The 26,019-nt window shown below is 38.3% G+C and overlaps 1 protein-coding gene across 1 annotated transcript in view; it reads left to right on the top strand.

Annotated features, from left to right (window-relative positions):
* camta1a (calmodulin binding transcription activator 1a) overlaps positions 1–26,019 on the top strand; it is a 436,791-nt gene that overhangs the window by 19,611 nt on the left and 391,161 nt on the right. Inside the window, 1 exon segment of the mRNA XM_048177455.1 lies at positions 12,657–12,760. Coding sequence (XP_048033412.1) covers positions 12,657–12,760 — 104 coding nt within the window.

Here is a 26,019-nt window from a genome sequence, read left to right on the forward strand (position 1 = left end):
AGAGATCGCATGCCAGCTGCGACATCATTATAAATAAAAAGGGAACATAAACGTTCGTGTTGTTTACATTATATGCACTTGTGAAAACACAGACATCTGATGCAGCTTTACTCATCGCCCCAGATCTGCAAATCCAGCGCCGAACTGTGACTTGTTTACAAAGTATTAATCACCGAAATCCTGGGAACAACCAAACATATGTGCACAACTCCGTTGCTGCCCCGGAAAAACAATCTTCATCCTCTGTTCCCTTAACGCTGGGTTCTTTGGGAAGCTGAAAAAAGTAATCTTTCCCTCACAACCAAAAACACACTGCTTTGTTTACAGGAGCTGCGTCTCATTTTGGAGGCTGCGTCCTCCGGAGGTCGCATTTGAAGGCTGAATACTTCATCAAGGATGTCATATTTAAGAAAAGTAATCGTAATAAAATTGACTGATATTCATTGTGATGTGTAAAATACTGTAATTTCTTTCTTATGTTGCAATCTAACGGTTATTTTTCTTAAATGAGATGATGATGTATGCTGCCTTCAAAGGGTGCAGGCCCTGAATTGGGACACAGCCACTGTTGAAAAATCTCTTGGCTTCCGTATCCCAAACGAAACACATTTATGGGCGTGCTCTTGCTCTGGGTGATGTGTGTGTGCACACTTATCAGGGAGAAGTGCATATACAAGGAATTCCGCTCTCTTTTGATGTCATACAGGACACACTCGAAAAAAACTCTCAGAATCCTCTACTGAAACCAGAAGTAGTGGATTTGGCACAATCCACTATACTCTGTCATACGTCCAACACGTGTTTTGAAACTTTGGCCATGTTTAGTATGAGAATGCAACTCTTTAACAGTGTAAATAAGTCAGAATGCATGAAATAGCATTACACCCCCCTTTAATACAAAGTGTAAACAGGGCTATAGTTATTTTCGCCTGAAATAAGGTTGTTGCGATATCAAAATGTTAAAGATCTGAGATTTTATAATTCTTAACATCAATTTTAATATTGCAGCAAAAACTAATACTAGCCTAATTAATGTAAGTAAAAAGTTCTCAAGCTTTCTTGAGAGTAAAGAGTCAGTAACAAAATAAGAACAAAGAAACTATGAGCAATATGACAAATAAATAAAATTGAACAAATATTCAAATGAAATAAACTGCTTCAGATAGATCTATAATAATAAGATAAATAAAAAAGTGTAAGTTCACTGTTTAAGTTCACTTAAGACATAACTGAATTTACATACTCGCCAAAGTGGTCATTTTGACCTATTTTTGTGTGTATTTGACTATTTAAGTTTAATAAGCGAATCTGCTAACTTTATGTGGGCGTGCTTTGGATGTTCGTAAGTACTGAATTCAGTTCTTTTTCGCAGTTTAAAGCTTGGTTTCTCAGACAAGGCTTAGATTAAGCCAGGAGTAGGACTTACTGTAGTTCAATTAGGACATTTAAGTAGTTTTTATAAATGTGCCTTAGGAAAAAACATTACTGGTGTGAATATTGAGACAACAATGGCACTGAAAGTGCAAGTTGCTTTCAGCTAAGACTGGTAAGGATTAAAAATGTGATTTTTTTTAATGATATTTCTATCAGTTTATTGTGTATAATGGTATATCACCCAGCCCTTTTTTTTTTTTTTTTTACTTTGCTGTTGTTTTAATTAACAGCAGCCATAAATGTCTGATGTATACGTACATTGACAAACAATTAAGATAATGTACATGGACCCCCAAAGTATTTGAGTAGACAAAATGAGTAACGTAGCACGTGACATGGTGCAGAAAGTAGTTGTCCTCCTTGAAATAATAAACAGCCCTATTTGAAGAGATCACCACAGGCATCTCAAAAAGCAAAAAGCAGCAACATGTCTTTTGGGAAATTCTGTGTTTGCAGTTAGTAAGTGTTGGACTGGGGCCCATCCCACTTCAAACCCCCCAACTCCCACAGTCCAACAGTTAGAAGTTGTGAGTTGGAAACGAGCCGTGTCTGTAGGCACAGCTGTGTCAAGACCTGCTGGTGTGATATTTTTTCCGTCCTACCTGCCCTTCTAATGAGAGAATTCCCTTCTGAGTGGGTGGCAAGCAGAAGCAGAAAAACCTTTTCTGTCCCTCCACAAGTTCCTCATTTCTCTCTAACTCTCTCTCTGTTTGTGGGAGCTCTTTCTATAGGCTATCTATTATACTCTCTTGGTCCTCTATCTCTTCTGTACTTTTTTCCCCCTCATGCACCTGACTGGAGAGTTGCTTTCTCCTGATGAGGACTGCTGTAGTAATTGGCTGCCCCCTCAGCTCGGCTCAGCACAGCACATCTTCCAATATAACAGGCTACTGTTTCAGCCTGCCTTGCACTTTAGGATCTGACAACTAAATTGTTGTTCACTGGTAGGGAGACAGAATTATGTTAATGTCCACATTGTCACCGCTGTTTAGGCGAGAAAATAAAGGAAACAAGATGGCATTAGAGGCTGGAGTTGCGCAGCAGGATGTGCCGTTTACATCCACGAGATCAAAGTGGCAAGGAAAGTCATTATGGCTGAGGCCCAGCAGACATAGCTGTGGCTGGAGCTGGGTTGTTAAACCAGACTTCTTCCTCTGATGCTCTCTTGTTGCTGTGCAAGAGTGTCCCTGCTAGTTTTCCCTCTCTCTCTCTAGATTGTATAGGTTGAGGAGGTTTGTCCTCTTCTGTATCTTTTTTGTTTGTTTTGTTAAAAAATGACCCATTGTTTAAAAATGTAGCCATATAAAGGGAATAGGGCTGTCACTAATGATTATTTTGGTACTCGATCAATTATTTTGACGATTAATCGAGTAATCAGATTTTTTGTGGTAATAAAAATAGAAAATGCATTATGCATTATATATGCATTATATATATAACAAATGCCTGCAGAAAGCGCCAACGGCCAAATGTTTACTTAATCTTTAATATTTGGCCACTTCCTTACGATGTAAATGCTAAAGCCACTGTAATTTCTTGAACATAAACGTGGACATCAAAACATGCAAACTCAGAGCAAGGGTTTAAACTTTTATTTTGAAATCGTGGTGAACAGTTTGCATATTTAGAAACATATGCATTCTCATGTGTCTGCTTAGGTTTATAAGTGATTTACGTTACAAATCTGATTAAATGATGCACATTGTGTTCCCAGATGAACATTATAAGCAACCCAAACTGGAGTTTGTTAACCAAGCTGCTGAGACGCACTCCACGCATGTAAACCATTGCAAAACTTAGTATGAAACACAAAGCACGTCAGACGTTACGTATTCCCAAATGGAAACCCAAACAAACAGCACGTGCTAAGATCGAGTTCTTGCAAAGCTTGTATGAACGGAGCCGCTCTGAGGCGGAAGAAACTCGTAACCTGCATGTATGTAAATAATTAATGCGTCATGCTTCACCCTAAGCGCATATATTTATTTAATGGAATCACAGACTTTGTGGTTTCACAATAGCATTATGCTATATTATCATTTTTAAATGGTTTTAATACATTGTGCAGTCTTAGAAAACGGTCTAATAATGCAGTTCATGGATTCTCGTCTGTGGAATGCATGGTTACTCGACACAGGCAAATTGCAATCGAGGATTTTTAAAAATCGAGTACTTGAATTGAATCAAAGAATCGTGACAGCCCCAAAAGGGAGCCACCATAGCAAAATCCTATGTTTGAATCTGAGGTCACACACCAGAATTAAAGGGTTAGTTCACCCAAAAATGAAAATTATGTCATTAATTACTCACCCTCATGTCGTTCCACACACAAATAAGACTTTCGTTCATCTTCAGAACACAAATTAAGATATTTTTGATAAAATCTGATGGCTCAGTGAGGCCTGCATCGGCAGCAATAACACTCCCTTTTTCAATGCCCAGAAAGCTACTAAAAACATATTTCAAACAGTTCATGTGAGTACAGTGGTTCAACCTTAAAGCGGAACTTCAGTAAGATTTGCGAAGCTCCCCCTACCAGGTTCCTTCAGTGAATCACACTGTCGTAAATACTCCAAGCGCAGCTCTGGACTACAACGACTACAACGCTCACCAGCGCAGTAGTTTTGCAAATACAGTACAAGAAATCTCGATGGAGGTGGGTAATTTTCGAAATTGTCTTATAAAGTCATAATATATACATTGTTTTTGAATTACCGTAAAGCATTTTGTCACTCTCGCGTGAACGTGAACCTGAGGCGAGATTGTGTCGGGTCGCCGAAGCTCAACTTGCAAGTGCTGTTTTCTGGCGTAGACGTGCCAGAGGGGGTTAGTGCACACCTCAAACACAACACTACAAGTCAATTAACCATCGTATGGACTTAGAAAACTATTTATGAAGGTAAAAAAGTTACTTAGTTCTGCTTTAATGGTATAAAGCGACTAGAATACTTTTTGTGCACCAAAAATAACAAAATAGTGACTTTATTCAACAATATCTAGTGATGGTACATTTCAAAACACTGCTTCATGAAGCTTCAAAGCTTAACGAATCATTCATTTCGAATCAGTGGTTTGGAGCACGTATCAAACTGCCAGAGTCACGTGAATTATTGAAGTTTCAAAACACTTATGACATAACGAAGCCTCGTTTACTGAAATCATGGGATTTTGGCACTCTGAACCACTGATGTTCCAAAGACGAACAAAGGTCTTACGGGTGTGGAACGACATCAGAGTGAGTAATTAATGACATAATTTTCATTTTTGGGTGAACTAACCATTTAAATGTAGTCATCGTCGGCAATGTCAGCTGCCATTTATAAAATTTTAGTAAGTCATTAAAAATGTCCAGTTCATGTGCTTTGTCTGGTGAATCTATTTTCACCAAAGTCAATACAGTGCAGGCTAAGTTTAAATTTTTCAAGATTTGTTTCATTTCACTTGAATTCTCCTAAAATTTAACATGTTTAATATACTTTTTAATCCACAAATTAAACTACTTTGTATATGGTTGTTTCACAAATTAAGTCAGTTTTCTTTGTTCATATGAAGGATGAACGTTACAGCCACTGATGTAGAGTCAGCTTTTCCCATCTTACTAGCAATTAAGATTTGGATTAGGATCACGATACCGATGTTAGATCAGCAATTACAGACAGACTTATCTTGCTCATGAAACAGGAATTCCATGTTCATGTCTAAACTCATATACACACATAATGTCTAAGCTTTCATCAGCCTTCTGCTTCACCAATGTGTCTGCTCACAGTCGTAACAGCCCCTTTACCCTGTGAATGTTTTTTTGTTGTTTGTTCTCTGGCATTCTCCTCAATTTTATTTTTATTTTTTATGACGCTGGAGCTCATTCCCAGTCCCCGAGCCGCAGTAATGTCAGATAAGGGTGTGTGTTGACACTGATAGACTGCTCTTTATTAAAGCAGCCAGCGTCAGAACTTTAGTGAATTAGCATTCTGCTCTGTTCTCTGTCTGCTTTTAACTGCGGAGCAATGAGCCCTCATTTCAATGCCATTCATTTTATTTGGTGAAAAAGGAGCATAGCCCAAACATCTCAAGAGGTCTTTCAAGTTGTGCTCTGGGAGGAGTTAGAAGGGATTTTATTAGTATGAGGGGTTTTTAATTAACAACCAGTCATCTAATCGGAGCAGTGAATGTTTTTCACTCTCCTGGATGTGTGCTTATATTCAGCACAAGTCAGTTTTGTACCTGTCTTCAAGTCTCTAATAGCATTTTACACTGATAAACGTCTGCTTTTAATTCACAGCGAATATGGTGGATGGCTTATTTGAGCTGTTTTACCATTTAATTATCATCCCTCACACTGTTTTATAATCATAATGTTCTGTTTCATTATTCTCAAAACAGATAGTAACTCACTGAGCTAACTGTCCAATGTGGATGCTCATATCAGTGTGCATTAATGGCTCTGGAACAGTAGCTTGGCTGGTTAGCATGGACCATAGTCTTCAGATCACGTTCGTCTGGGATCCTGCACCAGTTGAGCAACTGCCAGTAAGATGAATGAGAATGCTATTGCTAACCTTTCTTTAAGTTTTATAGACCTCCTTGCTCTGAAGTCAGTGATGTCATCATCAGTGGGTGTGTCAGAGGGAATGTGCTTGTTGGCTCTGATGAGTAACAGGCCTTGGTTATGGGCTGAATGTGTGTGTGGTCTGAAATGATTACAAATGGGCCGGTCTTAGAGGGCTCCGCCTACACTGTCTGATCTGTATCTGAGGTTGTCTGGAGATGACCAAGGCCTGTCACCACCCGCCCCTCTTTGTAATCTTTAATCAAAATGTAATAAGGCATTCAGGTCTGGCTTTATTCTGCTTTGGAACGCCCAGTTTTCCACAACCCAAGCAATTCCTGATGGATAAAATCAAGTGTCGCCATACTTTTTTATTTTTTTATTTTGACAAATATTCTGCTATGCTTAGAAATGTTAGACATAAAATGGGTTGTGAATGCCTTTTCATGTTGACTTTTGGCCTTTTGCCTGTTTAAAAACTATGGCTTTATTTTAAAATAATTGGGCCATTATGTTTTTGATTTTACCTTTTGTTGTCACATGTGACACTAGTTGCAACAGAGATAAATCTTTTTTTCTGTGTGTGTAGGAATTTGGCTTGTTGTCCTTCGTGAGCAGGTGCTTTATGCTAATGTTAATTGAGTGAGTCAAATGATTCCAGATACCAGTCTCAGCTCTCTACTGTAAAACTCATTTACCCTTGTACAATCGCTCCCATCAGTGTATGCTATGTTCAGCACATACTCCAATCTCCAGAATTATCTCCATGCCCCAAACGAAAGAGCACAGAGAGTCACACTGTTGTTTCATGGCCTTATCAGGTAGCTGTAAACTCTTTGTTAGGACCTTGCTCTAGGCTGGGATTACAGTCTTCTCAGTGAGCTGTTTTTTTCTCTCTCTCCATCTTTTCTCATTCTTTAAAGATTTAACTCCAGTCCATATTCTCCAATATTGTCTTTTATAACTTTAGACATCCAGACTTCTGAGCAAATTAAAAATAGAGGTGTTATAGAACAGATAGGCAGGGTGACTTTGCCTTTAAGAAGCACTGGGGACATGGGGGTTTGCCATTTGAAGTGTACATCTTTGATTTCTGGTCAGCTTGTGCTTTAGACACGGGTCTTTGTTTTATATTCACAAACAGAAGTCCAAGCTTTCGTGGGGTTCTCAGACAAATTGAAAAGGGTTCAGGTTATAAGAAGCGCACACTTGAGAATCACATTCCTTGAATAAAGTATAAGGCTTTGTTGAGCACAGTCACTGTAAGACATTTTCAAAGGTGGCTTAGCTAGACAGGAAGGACAACTAAAAGTCAGTGCCTCTAAACTGAAACCCACTATTCTGCAAATTTATCAAGGATGCTTTCATTAAAAAAAAAAAAAAAAAAAAAAAAAAAAAATATGTCTATAAAAAAATATCTGTATATTTTTACCTAATGTAGCAACACGGAAGTAAGCTATTTTCTGTGATTTTGTGGGCACTTCCGATTCATTTGCCGCTATAGGTAAGTAAAGGGAAGAATAATAAAATGCTGTAAATGGTAATAAGTCATTTGCACTACAAACCAGTGTGTTTATGATTATAATAATAAATTAAAATAATATGATAAGTCAAAGTTTCGACACAATCAAGTTACAGTGGCCATGCCTGCTCTTACGTTAAGAATAAGGTGAATAGACATTGAGTGATCAGATTTTCGTATAATTATGGCTACATTTTATATACTCAAATTAGAATAACTAAAGCGATATGTTTGTGTTTATTTAATTGTATATAATATCTGAAACAATTCCAATACTCATTGCTTTCTTGCTCTCTCTCCTCTTCGACGGCAAACTGACACACACCACACCGCTCACTTGTATCGTTCGCTCCGGTTAAATAGTGTTGTTACAGGGCCCTGAATTTCGGCACTGGGTTGCAGGTATTCCGCATAATTTTACTAATTCCCGCAGTTTTCACACTCACAACACTGGTCTATATAAGTGGAGTGCACATATAGCCGCCTCTCAAACAGCTCTCAAGAACCAAATTGAGTTCTTTTTTGTGGCTTATTGCGCTTGAAGACACAATTATGTCAAAATGGGGGCTTCTCTCGGGAGACTAGCATAAATTGACCAATAGCAAAGCGCCATCTGCTGTTTTGGAAGAGGAAGTTGCTCAACTGCATTTGTGAGAAAATCTGCCTACACACATTTGTGAGAAAATCAAGCGGAGAGATCTCATAAAAAGGCAAGTGTCTTACAATCGTAACAGACAGGTGTGTGTATGTATGCACTAGATTTGGTATTTGTTGAAAGGTTACATGCCATTTGTAGGATGGTTTGTATTTATTTGTGAAATATGATGTAGGCTCATTTATTTATATTTGTAAAACACAATACATATATTTGTTACTCCTCTGCGTTTTCGCTCAAACTGACCTTTGTATTTGCACTTCACTTTCTGTTTGTTTGCGAGTCGAGGTTTCCTTTGCAAAGCAGATCATATTTGTTTGCAAAATGCTGGATTTGTTTGTTTAATTACGGCACAATATTAACTCCATAGACCTCCACTTTGTGTCAGGTTGATGATGAATGACTGAGAGACATGTTATCCGTAACTCAGCTAAGGTATGACCCTCATATTTAACCTCTTCCAGTCACACCACCCTATGATTATAACATGAATTATAGCAAGTAAAGAAAATCTGATCTGGCTTTGCTGACAGTGATAAGTGATGTTTTTGTACTTTTATTCATTGAATAAAATGTATTATTTTGGGTGTGGAAGAAAAGAAGGAAAACTAGAGATCTGAAATCTGATTATGTATTTTATTTAAGGCCATATTTCTCAGTCCAAACAGATGACAAAATCCTATTCTTTGACATAAACAGATGTCTGCAATATCAGAGTTGATTGTCTGACAACTAAGGAAGGATGAAAGATTCACAACTGGACCAGTTTAGATGATGCCACTGTCATTTGAGAGAAGCAAATATCTTTCTCACTGATGTGGAGAAAGAGGCCTTCACACCAGGGTTATTTAAATTTTGCATAACCCTCCGACAGTGTAACATAAACCATCAGACCTGGAGATGTGTAATTGGCTGCAGCATATGTGTCTTGATTTGTCATCAGTGACACGTGCGGCAGCGGAACACATGGTGACGTGTAAGCGCATTAGCTTAGAGGAAATCGATCTGATTTGCAAGCATGCTCATAACCACATTTACAGGATTTGGTATAGCATCGCATTCACAAATGATAGACGATTGTTTGTCACAATTACAGCCTTAGGAAAATGGCGGGGGTGTTTTTGACAGTGACTCAGGCATATTATGTCACATTTTTGACTCGCTGTTAGGACGTTTGTTATGGATTAGATATTCCCTCTTTGTGCTGGTGTTGAAATGTAAGTTGAGCTTACAAAGTAATGAACATGAATTTGAGGCTTTGTGTACGTTCTTGTTTAATTATATTCATAAAACATTAATACATCTGAACAAATTAAAAATAGACATCTTTTGTATATTTTTTGTTTGTTTGCTTCAGTCGACAGTTGTCTACATTGTAGGGAGGCCATTCAGAGGGACATTATATTATAAATTGCTGACTCGCCATCTCCGCAGTAGTGATCGACCGTTATTGATTTTTTAGAACCGATACCGATGCCGATACCGATAATTTGTGTGTTTTATGTGCCCAATAACCGGTATGCAGAACCGATATTTATTTACTTCTGTTTTTGACACAAATACAACACCACTGAACTGAACAAACCATTTTGTTTATAACAATCACTCTCTCCTTGCATAGAAAACAAAACAAATCTTATTTATACACCAATAAATAGACAGGTGCTCCAATAAATAACAGTTACTAAACTGTTTTTGTTGAAAATTAGTAGTCTTTCATGTTCATTTTAATCTTCATATTACAAAAATTATTTTATTTATAAAAAGCATCAGCAGCAACACTAATGTTAAGAATAAGCCAAATAAATGTAGAATGTCTAATGATTTTAAATGGAGAAAATAAATTAAATACAGGAGTCATATGCAGAAATGTAATACTTCATTTTAAACTGCAGTTTTAGTAGATTTATAAGCTGTTTAATTGGCTAACAGGTGAAGAATAATTCGCTGGTTAAATATGTTAAATAACTGAATAATATTTTCTGGAATATTGGAATATAACAAACAAAACATCGTATTTTATTGCATTTCTCAAATGGTATGTTATATCAGAATTATTAATAATGTTTTTTTCATTTTAGATTATGAAATATCTGCTGACAAAGCGCTGTTTATCTATGCATTTACACCGAACTATACTCAAACTGCGTTCGCTCGCAGAGATAATAAATAATTAATTTCCATAGAGTTGTGTTTAGTTGGATGTTTATTAGCGAATTAATGATTATATAGTAAATGTTTATATAATTACTGTGTTTTAAACAAGTGAATCTTGTTAAAAGTTACATGCGGTGGCCGTGCTGGAGCATTTCCTGAGCATTATCCCGCTAAGTGAACAGCAAAATGCAGACAACTTCACGAGCCTAATGATGAGCATGGACAACAGAGAGAGAATTGAATTCAGCGCTTATATTTCCAACATGTGCTCATTCATGGCTGTATTCATCCAAAGTTACATCTTTATTAGGACAAGACTTGACAGGTTATCTATTTCTTAGAGACAAGCTGCATAAACTAGCTACATTTCAGGCATTTATGTAACACATCTAATTTGTGCATTAATGGCTGTTATGTTATGTAATGGCAGAAAAGCAGGTAAGTATACTTTACCTGTGATGAACCTCCCCTCAGATGCGCTGTAATGGCGATCCTACACGCAATTCTCAAAACACACTTACAAGATGGCGGCGTTTATCCTGTAAATCCGATATTACAAAACCGATATCCGATTATGGTAAAATGCTTAAATATCGGGGAAAATATCGGTAAATCGATATATCGGTTGATCTCTACTCCGCAGTATAGTGAACACACCTATAGAGAGAATTGCAACTTTCATACTGATTACATAAGCAGAAAGTATTTCTTTTCGATTTGAATTTGTTTAAAAGTAGATATTTCAGGCTTTCTATAGATATATTTCTCTTGTCTGTAAGGCACATAGTTATATACGCTGAGTTTCGGTTCATTTTTGTGACAGGCACCAGTTCAGGGAGACAGAGATGGCAGAAAGCGCATCCTGTTTGTTTTCTTTATTTTATAAAAACATTTTCTTGTAATTGTGAGTTTACACAAATAAAATTAGACGCTTTACAGTTTTGAATGATGTATATCCAAATGTATGACCAAAAATTAGTATTTTAAGTTGTTTATGCTGTGTTCAGAAACAATGCAAGTGATCGTGCGGCGCCTCCATGTTTTGCAGTAAGCACGCTATACATTAGCTTCTACACTCCGCATGAACACTTGTATATGTGCACATTTATCTACGTTAAAGTTACAACGGGCAGTCATGTAAAGTTTCTACTACTTACATGTTTCAAACGATAAGACATATTTGAGGTTGATGGATGATAGGTGAATGTTTGGATTTCCTGTCCAACTTTCTGTAATTACCTGATGGAACCACCGTTAATGATCTGTCCCTCAGGAATGTCCCTTTTTTTTCTCAGACTAACCGACTAATAAAAATTTGGTTGACTAAGCCTCTTCTAGTCGACTAATGTTTAATCGACTATTAGGGGGCAGCCCTACATTGCATATACTCACTTCATTCAGGAAAGAATTTCTACTTGCAGGTGTCTGGTCAAGCCTTTTTTTCCTTTCATACTCCTGCCATCCTGCAAGGGTTTTAGTGGAATGGAATGTGAATGTCATGTGGGTGCAGGTGACAGGCGAATGTATAATCAGCAGTTGGTCATATAAGGTGATTATAATTGGACTCAATTTACAGTTGTAGACAATTTCATTGTAATTTAGTAATTCTACCCTGAAAGTGAACTTTCATTTAACAATGAAATTTAAATGGCAGTGATTTGACTGGCCTGCCAAGCCCTTAGGAATGGGAACGAGAGACAGACAAGATAAGAATGGAAGAAAGCCTGATATATAGCCCTGCCTTAATTGCCCCTGAACAAATTGTATTCCCTTTTTCTTTTATCTTTAGCCAGCATTTGTGCTTTTTACTGTTCTTTTGAACAGTCAGGATCAGGGTGGCTGTGCACTTTATTGGGTAGTTAAAGTCTTAATAAAGCTTAGCATCAGTTTCTCTTAAGCCCTCGAGAGTGGACTTCCACTAGTGAAACACCTGAAATCTGATGATTCTCATCACAGTATGTCACTATTTCTTTTTCTATTTTTTTTTTCCTCACAGTACGCTTGGCCCATTTAATTCACATTTTCATTCATCTAACGTTTTTACCTTCATTCTGCAAGTTGCTCATTAGTCGCTCTTTGCAGTCAGAATAATTGGCGGCCATTAATTAATGATCCTTGTTATATGCTCTATATGAAGAATGTAGAAGAACTGCAGACGATAATCTAATATTAAATCACATATAGCGGTTATTGTATTCGTGCACTGAGCCTTATATATTAACATGATTGCATGGGTCTTGATTAATGCATCATGGGTATTGATTAATGACAGAAATGCTTTTACTGCCACCTATCTCTAATCTTTATTGCATGCTTGTTTTTTTTGTTTTGTTTTGCAGATGAACATGGACATTTGAAAATATACCTGCCCAAAAAGCTGCTTGAATGTCTACCAAAATGCTCCACGTTGCCAAAAGAGAGACACAGGTGGAACACCAATGAGGTAAGGTCACCTCTCTCCGCCATCTGCTGCTGTCTTTTTTTAACTCCTGCTGACTTTATAGAGATAAAACCTCGTTTATTTTAAGCAGTGAAACGGACACAATGTGTTAATAGAAACCTCTCTAGGGATTCTGCAGTCAGTTCAGATATTAACAGCAACTGCGTGATTGCCTTATTTTTGTGGCAGGAGGAAGTTGCCTATTTTCCGTGCTGTGCTTGCAAAGGATTTTCACTCAGCGGACATAGATTGAGTGTTTTAGGAAACAGCAGGTTCATAAAGCTTTCTGTATGTACAAAGATCTCGTTTTTACATTTATGCAAATATACATTTGCAATAGTTTATGATCTACTCATAAAACATTTATGTTTTGGCCTTCAATATTTTAGCTCATATTCTGTTGCTTTTTTGGTAGTGAACTGCACAGCAGTTTGTAAGTTAAAACTCCAATGTATATCATTTTTGCCCATCTGTTCTGGCATCACTTTTATTCACAGATGTTCTAATTCCCTGGAAATATAGACAATATGTGATTATTTATTTATTTTTAACCAGTGTGACAAGAAGAAGAACCGATAGACATTATAGTGCTAATTCAGACTGTAGTTGTGGAAAGCTTAGTCCTGACAATTGTAATATTTTCAAGACTCCTCGAATCCTTGAAAGTTTTCCCAGGGGTCAGAGCACCGTGTGATCATATATTAACAATTCAAGGAATCAAACAATATTTTAGGATTAGAATCATGCAAGTTGTTTAGCTTGGTTCAGTTGTTTATTGACTTTCAGTAGACGCTGACATGCTATTTCAGACCCCTCTGCACCACTGCATAGAAGCCCTGCTATCTAACAAAGCCATATACCTAATAATCTACATGAGAATGTGTTTTAAGTACGTTTATCACAGCCTGAAGGCATTTCAGACACAATGCATCAAACAAATAAGAAAAGATAACAAGCCTCTTAGATTTCGGTATTGAAAATGAAAATGTGAAATGTTTTTATTTGTATGACTGTGGGTGGAAAAATCAGAGACTGTTTGCTCCAGCTGTCCTTGACCTATAGGCCAGCCATTTTAAATTAGTTCATTTCTTTTCAGTGCAGCTACTTTATCATTTAATGGAAATGAGACGGTGACTTGCTTGATTTTCACATTTTATTTGTTGTTCGTGTTCAGTCTGTTGTGCGGCGTGGCTCCCTCTGTGCGGAGGCTGTGGGGAGATTGAAACTAAACATTGTTTCACTGCCGTAAGCTAGAGGGATTTTAAATGACTGAGTTTCTCTAAGGAGATTCATAAACTCATAGCTCAGTGAAGGCGATGCAGTTTTATTACAATTGATCCCATTGAAGCACGCATGGGTTTCACACATTAAGTGACAGGCATCATAAGAGAACAGGAGACAAAGAAAAACCTAGTGTGTGCTTGTCAAGTGTTTTTGGGTTTATTCTTTCGTTTTTCTCCCCCTCAAATTAATGACATCCTCTCATGCAGGCAGGTAAAGAGAGAGATGAGGAGCGCTCTGGTGGGTTAGTGAGCCTGCTTGCCTCGCTCAGTAATATCAAAACGCCTGCCACAGCCACATACATAACTCACATGTCACCTTTACATCAATTTCAGCTCTGCCAAAAGTCCCCAGTGACAAATCACTGACGTGGCCCTCTTAAAGGGATATTTATGAATTGAATACACTGCTTTATCCCTCCGCGTATTCTTTATAGAGTGACAAGTGGCTTTTTTGAAGGGAGAGAGGTATGGATCTGAATGACAATGCTGAAATAGACGTTGAAAGCACCAGCCGTGGAATGTTTGTGTCTTGTCAGATTTAGCTCTGAATGTTTTCCCTCTGCGGTTCTGGTAACCAGAGACTCACTTTCGTTTTGTTGAATAGTTTGTCTTTGAAGTGCAAATACGGCATTGTGGGATATGGTTGATTGTTTGGCTTTATTTCCATGTAATATGATGCAATGCTCAGAGAAGTAAAAATTGAGATTTTGAACTATGTATGTGCACTTGTCATTCAAAGGCTGTCAGTTTATATCAGGCATTCTCTGTGTTAGTACATATTTGTGGTCTGCTTTAGATTGATACAAGTGAACAAGAATATTGCTTCAGATCAGCAGCTGCCTTCCTAATTGAAGCTGATTGTTTAACGCGGTTGACCTGCGGTGTTGCTCTTGCAGTCAAAATTAATTAATGTGCTTTTTGGAATTGATTTAAAAATGTCAGCACTTTTTGTGTCATATTCGTCCTAGTATGTGTGAAGAAAAAGAAAGGTTTGCAGAAAGAAAACAGGAACTCTGTAATATTTCAGAAAGTTATTTAATGGTTTTTCCCCCAATTCTTTTTTTTAAAGGAAATAAAATAGTATCTAATTTGTGTTAATTTGTGCAAATGGCACTCATAATGGGATAGAAGTGCACATATAGCCTATGAAGACATCGGGCAGAAGGAGATTTTTGCAGCAGTGCTTTTTACTCACCTCACTTGTACTTCTCTTCACACTAATACAGTGCTTTTTTTATTTTAATCCCATTACACTTACTAAATAAAACTAAATTCAGTTATAAAATAACAAACCTAGATTCTATATTTCTTAGTCTGCATAAAAATGCTTGGAAAATACATACTCTAAACCCAATGCAAATTTGAAATAATGAAATATAATAACATTACCAACTTTTTATTGACTTAGTCTTCTATGTGTAACAAAGATTTCTAAAGTGAGTTATTGTTATAATATTATAGTGTTTCTTCAACTACAGGCACTTTTATGTCCCAGCGTCTGATATTTTTTCTTTTTTGTTGCATGAAGGCTACTTTGAAACTTTTAACTATGATTTTATTTTTCACTACTTTGTAAATTCTGTATAGATTTTTTTTTTTATTCTTGTTCCAGACTTTCAATTTATGAAAATCTATAAATACTACATTTTAAAATGCAAACAGACTAGACATAGTTGCTGTTGTTGTTGGACATTGTTCGTGGACAAAATGAACGGATGTGGTCAAATTGGCCACAGTTAAAGAAGCACCTATTCATGATAATGCGAAATGATATCTAATGTTGTATGAGTAAAAAGGGATATATGATCTTTACTGAAGACAAAAACGGTTGGGAAACACTGTTTTAGATTAATGTCACCAGCATTGCATTTTCAGAGCAGAGAAAAGGCCATTGTGATGCTTTTTTTCACATTGTGTGCATCAGGATGGTCTGTACAATTGGTAGGAGCAAAGACAACCTTTCCCAAAAAGCAAGGGCATTTGTGTGTCATGTGTGCCAGACAGACACTGAGGCTAGTGTGAGTCACTGATGGCAGACTGAGAGGTATTAAGCAGTCTCATTGCTGCTGATTGTGTGACTCTTACTGAAAGTGACACCTCCTGTATTTCCTCAATATCCCTCCTGCTGCTCTTCCCGCTTTTCTTTCTTGAAATAACGTCTTCGTAATTATGAGGGTTCAATTTGAGTTTATGTGGGCAGGATCAACCTCAGAAATTTATCACCTCACATTATGTTATGAGCTTTGTTTTTTACTCTCACAAAGTCTGTTGTTTTTTGAGTTTCCCTCATGTAACATGCAATTCTCCATTTTGAAGTGCAGTCAAATTCGGATGACAGCGTAACTTCTCATGCTGTCCAGACAAGTCAGGCTAGATGGAGTACAGCGGTCATGTGGGAGCCCATCTCTCCTCTACTGGATGTTCAGCGCTCTAGGCCATATTTATATCTGTCGTCTTTTCCATTCATAGGGAGAATGTTAGTTGGAATAATTTCAAGCATTTTCTGGAAAGTTAGATAAACCAATCTGCTCAAAATGAGGGAGATGGCAAAAGGAGGAGGTAAGCATGTAGGTGGTTTAAAAAAGGTGATATGCACAAAAGGCATTGCTCTGCTTTTAAACTGTCAGAGTGAGATTTGAAGACAATATGGGTCAAGGAATGACAGTTTATTTAACTGGAGCAACCACGGCACCACAGTCTTTATAACAAAGAAAACAGGCTTTACAATAAAGGCAGATAACAGATTTTGAGGCGGACATAAAAACTAATTAGAAAGGGGATCTATGAAATCTGACAATGGCTTCCAGGAACAGAAATCAAGGAAACCTGTCCTGTACATCCTGTACAGAGAGATCTAGTATCTGAAGAACTCTGATGTTTGTCACGCTTGGCCTTTCTGACATAATCTGGCATAAACTGATACACATGTGGGCTATATCATTGTTTTTTTCATTGGGAACAGTATACAGTGGCTTTTGAGACAATTCTTTAGAAACTTCCCTCTCAGATTCTTTTCACTTGGTTTCATCTTCCTTTCAGCACGATTTCTAGTCTTTCAGCCATATTTTTAAAGGAAGGACACCATATAGGGAGGACAGTAACCCTTGATTTCCAAACTCTAGTTTTCAGAAGGACGTCTCTCACCATAGCTAAATTTAGAAGCACATGCTCCATTCTGCTTGACGTAATCCTTCTCATGTTGAAATAGATAGTGCTTTTCACACTTGAAATAGTTAACCCTGGGTCATTCTAAACCCCGGGTAAATGGAATCCTGGGTTATCTTGCTTCACGTTTCACACTGCTCATAATTTACCCAGGGTTAACAAATAATCCTGGGTATTCATAAACTGACGTTTAGGAATGACATTGTACATTTCTAAACCCTGGGTTAACGTTCTTATTTGCAGTCAGTGTCATTGATTGGATAAACACAGTTTATACTGAATAGACATTTCAGACTATAAAGCTAAGAATGAAACAGTCTCTTCTTCACTCAAATTGTCGTGTTTCAGTCAGCATTTGACATTTTTCCTCTCAAACGCTGAATTTACTTTGCTGTTAATATACAATATGCAGTGTTTCCGTGACTGTCCAAAGCAGGCAAATATGAGCTTGCGATTGGTTGTCTGTTGCTAAGTGTCTAGCTGTAACATTCTAACACCGCATCCTTTCACACTGTACAAGTTTGGCACCACAATGCGGAGTTAATACTGCAAAAGTGGTGCTAACCCTGCTCCGGAGCAGGGTTTCATAACCAAGGGAAAAAGCGGTACTAACCTCGCTTCTAAATTACAAGTGTGAAATGTTCCTTTTCGGTGTTTAGAATGACGATAACCCAGGGTTAAGCGCAGTGTGAAAAGCCCTTATGTTTAGTTGGCTTGAGTACCAGTGAGGCTCAAGAAGGAATGATGACTTGTCAAACTTGATTTCTCATCAAAAAAGGGCTTCTAGTACGTGGAAAGTGTCAGCAGTACTATCAGAAGACCGAAAAAGTGTTGGTCTCTGAAAGGGACCCTCTGGGAGAGGGAGACAGGCAGGAAAGAGGAGCTAAGCTAGTGTGACTCTCAGCCTCTAATGAGTGGCAGCCACTAAAGACCTGTGAACCTTCTCTCAGCTCTGAACCGAAGCCCAACTGTGGGATGAGAGCGCATCAGCTCAGTCGCTCTAAGGACTTCTACACATTTAATGCCCTGTCATCAGGACTAATCCTCTCTGCCCGGCACTGCCGTGGCACGGTGCCCGTGTGCAATATGCCTCTGCTCCTGCTGGGGTGCCATCGTGGACGCACATGGCATTGGAGTAGCCCAGGGAGAGTCGTGGGCAGAGAGAACGGAATCTTCCGGTTACAGTCACGTCCGGCGGCCACGTCCAGGGAGAGGGTTCTGATTACGCAGGATGTGGAGAGGTTTGGCTCACTAGGCCAGATATGACTGCATTTCCCCCACCAAATCAGAGACAATATGATACCCCTCATGAGAGTCAATGCACCTGCTGGAGAAAGCCATTTACAGATTAAATACTGATCAGAGCAATCTTCTGTTTTTGATTACAATGCATCAAGAGCCTTCCTGGTGCACAATTGTCCAGAAGATTACAATAGAGAGGTTAAATTCACACAAAATGCTTGTTAGACACATTAGTCTCAGCATTCCTCATTTAGAATAGGGATTATCATCCTGTCTTTGTAATGTGAATATTGATTTACCTTGCTTTTGTAGAGATGTGTGTTTATCTTTTTGTTACGTGACTTTCTGACCTGTTTTTCCACCTTTTCTTTAAGAAAAGTAGCAATAGAGGTGATGTCACTTTTAAGAAGTCAGCCTCACACTTTACATTACCTACTTTTGATTAGTTTAGCTCCTCTGTTGGGGTCCAACAATAAAGGGAACGTCCTTCCTTTTATCTCTGTCTCCCATCTGAATCTTTCCCGACCCCCCACTTGCCGTCCCTCCTGTGGAATCTGCGTCACATCTATTCAATAACAGTTTCAGGTCATGGCTTCAATTATATCCACATCACTCTGCTGTACCTTTGAAACTATAATGAATGTTTTGTGAGCAAAGACTGAACAAATAATAAAAGAGCTGCATACGAACAAAAGGAAACCTCTGTGTAACCTTTGTGTTACTCGTTTGTAGTAGTAATTTGTAATATGAGGCCGTGGTTCAGTTACTTGCTACAAGCTTGTTTTAGTGAAATTGCCTTGTCTGCTGATATATAATTAATTAGGCTTTGCACTGATATTGAAATTCTGGCCAAGAAGCCAATAATTATTTTCATGTTATGGCCGTTAGCAAATAAATGGCCGATATTATAAATAAAATCACTAATTTTAAGTGCTACAACGTAATTTAGACATTGTAAAGTACAGTATGAAAATGGATAAAGATTTCTTTTTTTAGATTGGTGAAAGAAAAAGGTTTAGACTGTTTAAATGAGAAAAAATAATAATAGAAATGTGGCCTCTGGAATATGGATTTTTATAATCTTTAGGGGAAAAAAGGGACACCAGTTAGAAAGTAGCAACTCCTTAGCCACTGGTGGTGATCATTAAAAATTAGCTTTATTTACTGATGAAAGTTTTTGCAAGCAATATATAAATATTTAATTGTATTATGGTAAATTTTGCATTTACTTTTTTAAGGGCTTTTTTGAAGCATGAAATTGATAGATGCTAAGGCACTACTATCTTTAGGTATTATAGACTTTCTATAGGTGGGAATGAAAGCCCAGTATTAAAGGGTTAGTTCACCCAAAAATGAAAATTCTGTCATTAAGTACTCACCCTCATGTCGCTCCAAACCCATGAGACCTTCGTTCATCTTCAGAACACAAATTAAGATATTTTTGATGAAATCCGTGAGCTCTCTGGCCTCCGATAGACTTCTACGTCAGAACGCTGACTCAGTATTGGTCGACGCTGTTCATGTGAGGAGGACGCAGGAGCTGGCAAATAACGAGCCGGTGTTCTGACATAGAACCTGGAAGTGCTGCACTGTCTGTACAAAGTCAACCTTGTAGGAGACTGACATGCAAGGAAGGAATTGTTGAGTAAAGTTATTTTTGTTTGTTTTTTTGCACGCAAAAAGTATTCTCGGTGCTTCATAACATTAAGGTTGAACCACTGTAGTCAAATGGACTATTTTAACGATGTCTTTACTACCTTTCTGGGCCTTGAAAGTGGTAATTGTGTTTCAGTGTATCGGAGGCCAGAAAGCTCATGGATTTCATCAAAAATATCTTAATTTGTGTTCTGAAGATGAACAAAGTTCTTATGGGTTTGGAGCGACATGTGGGTGAGTAATTAATGACAGAATTTTCATTTTTTGGTGAACTGACCCTTTAATTATCTAACATCGGCTGTCTAAATTTTCAGTATTTACAGAAATAGCAGAATTAAATCACTGGTATTGCTCATAAATATTGTGCATTCCTATAATTAAAGTATATTTCTAAGCTCATATCAATGTGGGGCTCCAAGTAGACAGTTGTTTGTTTGTGTTTAGAACTATCACAGAGTAACACATTTTTCAGTAGCACAGTGAGGGGGGTGCTGCATCTTTTATGTGGCAGTCATATTGACTTCCAGTGTCATCAAATGCGCACACTCATTTTTCCCCCTTGCTCTTCTTGTTTTTCTTGTAGAAAGTGAATATTTTCTTTATGTCGGTAGTGGCTGCTTCATATTGCTCTTATTATGGATGCCAAAGTGTCTGATCCCAGACTAAAATCTAGCTTGGCAGAGATCTGTTCCAGCACTAGATGGCTAGCTTGCTGATGTATTGGCCTGTCTGTGCCTTTCAGAGCCCAGATTGCTTGTTATTTAGACTGGTACCCTCCACTTCTTCTCCGCCTGCTCCTTTCAGTGCCTCTATTCCTGAGGGCCTCCCTATCCCCCACCCAGACAAGCCTGAGCTCATTAGAACATTTCCCTGGATTAAAGTCTTCCTTTATGGATTACAACAGTTAAGATTTTTGAACAGTTCTCGTCACAGAGAGAGAGGTATTTAACTTTTAACGACGCGTTTGGCCGATTACCGCAATTTGATGATTTTGGAAGCCCAATCGAACCTCAGTCTACCTGTGACTGAATTTTTGTCTTCTTTTGATGTTGTAAATGGGACGTTCCTCTCAACTGTGACTAATTAAAATTACCCCGTATGAATTGCAAGTGTTTACTGAGAAGTTCATTAGCCTCTCTGGGGCAATCAGTGGAAATTAAAGGTCATGTTTGCTTGTTTGTTTTCGGTGAGAGAAATGCTTTAACATTTTTATGAACAGGTGTCCAAAGCATGACTTGAATTTGAAATGCAGTGCTCATGGGCTTCTCAGGTTGAGCTGCTGATATCTTCTCAAATGTTGGATTGGAGATTAAGGTTCAAATGCCACCTCCTTCTTCTGGGGAGCTCTATTTGCATAACTAGCTGCCTTTCATTTGCACACCAAAACAATTTCCTGGTATTTGTTGATTGATATGGATAGATATTCATTTATTTCTCTTTATTTCCTGTTGAATATTTTATAAAGTTAGGATTGCTGCCAGTATTTCATTTAGGCCATTATGATTTTAAAAACTACTTTCCTCTTGAATGAGACTGTTGATAACTGAATGATTCTCCCATATAATCATAGTAATGGTTGTGTTGTTTGCATAATGTGTGAAGACAGTTTTCATTACTAAAATCAAATTACAAAAAAACAAATTTTATTGTTGATGTGTAGAATTTAGAGCTGCACGATTCTGGATAAATTGAGAATTATGACTTTTTTGTTTAAAACAGAGATCACGATTCTGCCACGATTCTACATAGACAACTAATCAAAATGTAACTAATCAGCATTTTTGAACTAATCTCTTGAATGATTCAATGACAAATACTTTTTTAACAGTCACTTGTCGCCACCTACTGGTGTAATGATACAGTTAATACAAACTTTATTTGAAGTGTTGTTACTTTTAAAAGGAGATTTACTCTATTTTGATTGCTACTGCTACATCAGTGTTTATATCTGAACTGTAAACCTTTATCTCAGCACTTTTGTGATAATTTGAATTATTGTAACAGAAATAATGATACTGTGTGTTTCATACCTATACATGACAACTGCTCTCTCTGCTTAGCCAGATCTGAATGTTCGCTGTGATCATATTTGTCAAAGGTTTAATAGACACAGCAGAATAGTTGTCATTTAGGAATAATATCGTGTGGGTGTTTGAATTGAGATTGCAATCTTTTAATGCTTAATTGTCCAGCTCTAGTAGAATTTGTAAAATAAACTTGAAATTACATTTATAAGAGCCAGTATATGTTTACTGTACTACTACTTATATGCTCATCTGTAACCACCTTAATTTTATATTCTATGTAATGTGCCACATGTCATGTTAATATATCATCTCATGTTTCTACATCAAGGCTTATTACTGGTCACATTTATAAAAAATCTAACTGCATTTATAATTTGAATTTATGATTGCCAGGTCTGCATGGACATTCAGTTCGCCATCATTCTGTTTTCCGTAACTGTGGCAGCATGCAGTAGGAGGGTAGTTGTGTTGCCTGGGCCGAGCTGCCTTTGTCTGTAATGAGAACCTTCCTGTGGGTCATTCTGGGGTCTTGAATGCTACAAGGACTTTGCAGTTTTCTCCTGGCTCTGAGGCAGGGGTCTCCAGTACACTCTGATGACAGGGGTGCCTGCTCAAAATTGCCTGACCTCTATTGTTGCACATACAGGTCACTTCACCTCCTATGGGAACTTCTAAATTGAACCCAGCTTGCGCTTTCATTTTTTATTGCACGCCACCCCACCTCCTCCTTTCTTTTCTTTTCTCTCCTCTCCTCCCCTCCCCTCTCATTCTTCTTATCTTCTGTCTTTCTTTCCTCTCCCTCATATGTTCAGTGAGGTGCAAAGTTATTCAGGGGTGGAGAAATAGATTTCTACCTTTAGTTTTGAACTGCCGGGCCTGGCTTTTTGCATTGTAAAGGTGTAAAGGACTTTTTTTTTACAAAGCAAAAGGAAAAGAACGCTGTTATAATGCGCTTATTTGCATGCTTGTTTCAGTGCATTGTTGTGCAGCTAATATTTACAAGAGTTTGAAAGTAAATGCCATTGTGTTCTCAGCTCTCTGGATCAAATGGCAGGGGAACTGAGGTGCACACACTGAAGCCTGATGTATTATTCCATTTCATGGAGTCTGCCAGCCTAGCACGCATACCCCAGTAATCCATACCCCTGCCGCTCACCCCCACTTGAAATAAATAGGATTGGTATCTGTCTCCCTGACTCTCAGAGATGCAGTGATTGATGGATCTTGTACAGGATTAATTATTGAAGCTAGCTGTTTCCTCTCACAGGCAAGACTATACAACACTGCCAAGAGCTGCTTGGAAGATGGGCGTAACCGACCTAAAACCGCCCTTCATTTATGAATACAGTATCACTGGGAGGGCCTAATGATGTATTGTTTAAAATTTAATGTAGGATGTTATTTGGTTGCGTTTATTTACTTCTCAGAGTTTAAAGGTTAAAGCAGAAGTACTTACTTTTTCCTATTGATGCTCTTGTGAGCTTGTGTGTGAAGGACATTGACCGTTATTGTTGTTTCTTTTTCTTTTGAGCTCATGGAGCTGCAGTGTATCAAGGCTAACTCAGCTTTCTCAGTGTCCTAGTTCTTATGCCCATCAGGTTTGGTTGTGTGCTTTTTTGTATGTTTTTTAATGTTGCGGGTTCAATTCTCAATACCGGCAGGAAATGCCTGAGGTGCCCTTAAGCAAGGCACCTAACCCCCATCTGCTCCCTGGGTGCCACAGCAAAAATGGCTGCCCAATGCTCTGGGTGTGTTTGTCCACAGTTTGCAGTATGTGTTCATACTCATTACTCCTAATGTGTGTGCACTAACTGGATGAGTTAAATGCAGAGGACAAACTCTGAGTATGGGTTACCATACTTGGCCTTCACATGTCACTTTCACTTTTCTTTCAAACACTGGTCTCATCCGCCCATCCCAGTAGGGCCTGTTCTTATTTAGCCATTTCACAGGAAACCCTTCACATCCACACTAGAAGCGGTACTATGAGAGAAACCATGCTCCAACAGTATGGAGAGATGAGGTGCCAACTGCAGAGGTGATTCACAGAGACTTCGATAGACTCCCCCATTCTGGTGCTTTTCGTTCAGATCAGTGGGAGGGAAGTTCTAGCTTAATCACTGGAAGGGCACGTGAGCTCTTCTGCTTCACAGGATCCCTCCTCTTTTTCCCTTTCTTGTTATGTGCTGGGCTTTGATCTTTAAAGGTCCTTGAGAACGAAGAGCCAGCAGGCTGGGACTCTCTGCGTTTGGATTCCTGCCCATCCGCAGCTCCATCTAACGGACATCTCTGGACACAGCAGGCCTTCTTGTGTTTCTCGCTCTCTTTCCCTCTCCTTTTTCTGCCCTCTCTCTGCTCACACTTGCTTCAGCCCATCATTATCCTGATTTTCTTTCCTCCATTGCACTCATTTGTTTTGAACCATGATATATGCATTTGCATTTATCTATCCTTTTTGTGTCGTCAAAGGTAATCATTTTTACAAATTCAAAGCGCCACTTTGCACTGACAAATGCACTTCTCCCCTGTTGGCAAAATCCCTCTTCTAGAGTCGTGACAAGAGGTCGCAAGCATTCATTGCATAAGTGTGAAGCATTACACAGGGTTTGTCGACCAAGAACCTGAGCCTTGGCAGCATAGCGGGACTCCCTAGACTCGCTGCTAACTGGATCGTCATTAAAGTCTAAGTTAAACATTGTACTGGTGTCAAAATCTGCAGGGGTTTTGCCAAGGTAACATGATATTTGTCAGATCACATTATTCCTGTTTTGTATTAATGTAGGTGGATTGCAAAACAAAGATATTTCTCCTACTGTGAGCGATATGAGAATGGAGGATCATTTTCCACTTCAGGTATGGGATCTCCTAACACATTTTCTCTTGCAAAACACTCGAGATCTTTCAAAATCTTCACGTTACGACATAGCAGCTTATGGCTGCAGAAATTCACGGCTCTTCAGTAAGGTAGTACGATTATTGGGCTATGGAGGCCTTTGATCTATGGATTCATATATTATTAGACCTCATGTTACTTGTAGTGCTGTCTGTGGACTGCAATGGATGACACTGCCTGACCTTTACGGCTTCCAGCATTCCATTAAATCACAATATGAAAGGTCGCTCTTCATCGTTTTTATGCTCTTAAATGTTACTACTGCCACATTGGTCAGAGTGTTGAAGCCCCGTGACAGGTGTCCTTCATGAAGGTCGGCACTTGAGTTTTTGTCCTACACGGCTAGATGTTGGCCAGTGTCCACCATAGATCCATATGTCAGTAAATGCCAGGCTAAAAAGGCTGACATGGCCATAATCGTTAATACCACAGGTTGCTACTCATGCTATATGGGATGAAAGCATAGTGATTGCTACTTACTCTCACAGTATGTACCTTCTCTAATTGTAGTCTGATTGCAGATGATCGAAGTTGCCAGACATCTTCACATACTCAGGAGGGGATCTTAAACACTTAAAGGTACAGTTCAGCCAAAAATGAAAGTCATCTTTCAAAGTCATTTTTAGTCCTCCACAGGTAGTTGCAAACTCATGATTTTTTTTTCTTTTGTAGAACACAAAAGCGGAATGAAAGTATCTTAAATGTGGTGGACTATATTCCAAGTCTTCTGAAGCTAATACACAATAGGTTTGGTAAATTTAGAGGTATAGGTTACCTTAAAAAAAAAAAAAAATTGTTGCAAACTTGACTAGTGTTGTCAAAAGTATCAGTACTTTGGTGCCACGTTGATACTTAAATACAGAGGACTGGGTCAATTTGGTACCGCTGATAGGCGGCTGCTTTTAAACTCTACTGTGCATTTTGTGCGAGTGCTCTGTGAAGAATGTCAAAGGTTTGTATTTACAACATGTTTTTCCAGCATTGAGCATTGTAGCT

Source organism: Megalobrama amblycephala, linkage group LG24 (genome assembly GCF_018812025.1).
Source record: "Megalobrama amblycephala isolate DHTTF-2021 linkage group LG24, ASM1881202v1, whole genome shotgun sequence".
Classification (NCBI taxonomy): domain Eukaryota; kingdom Metazoa; phylum Chordata; class Actinopteri; order Cypriniformes; family Xenocyprididae; genus Megalobrama; species Megalobrama amblycephala.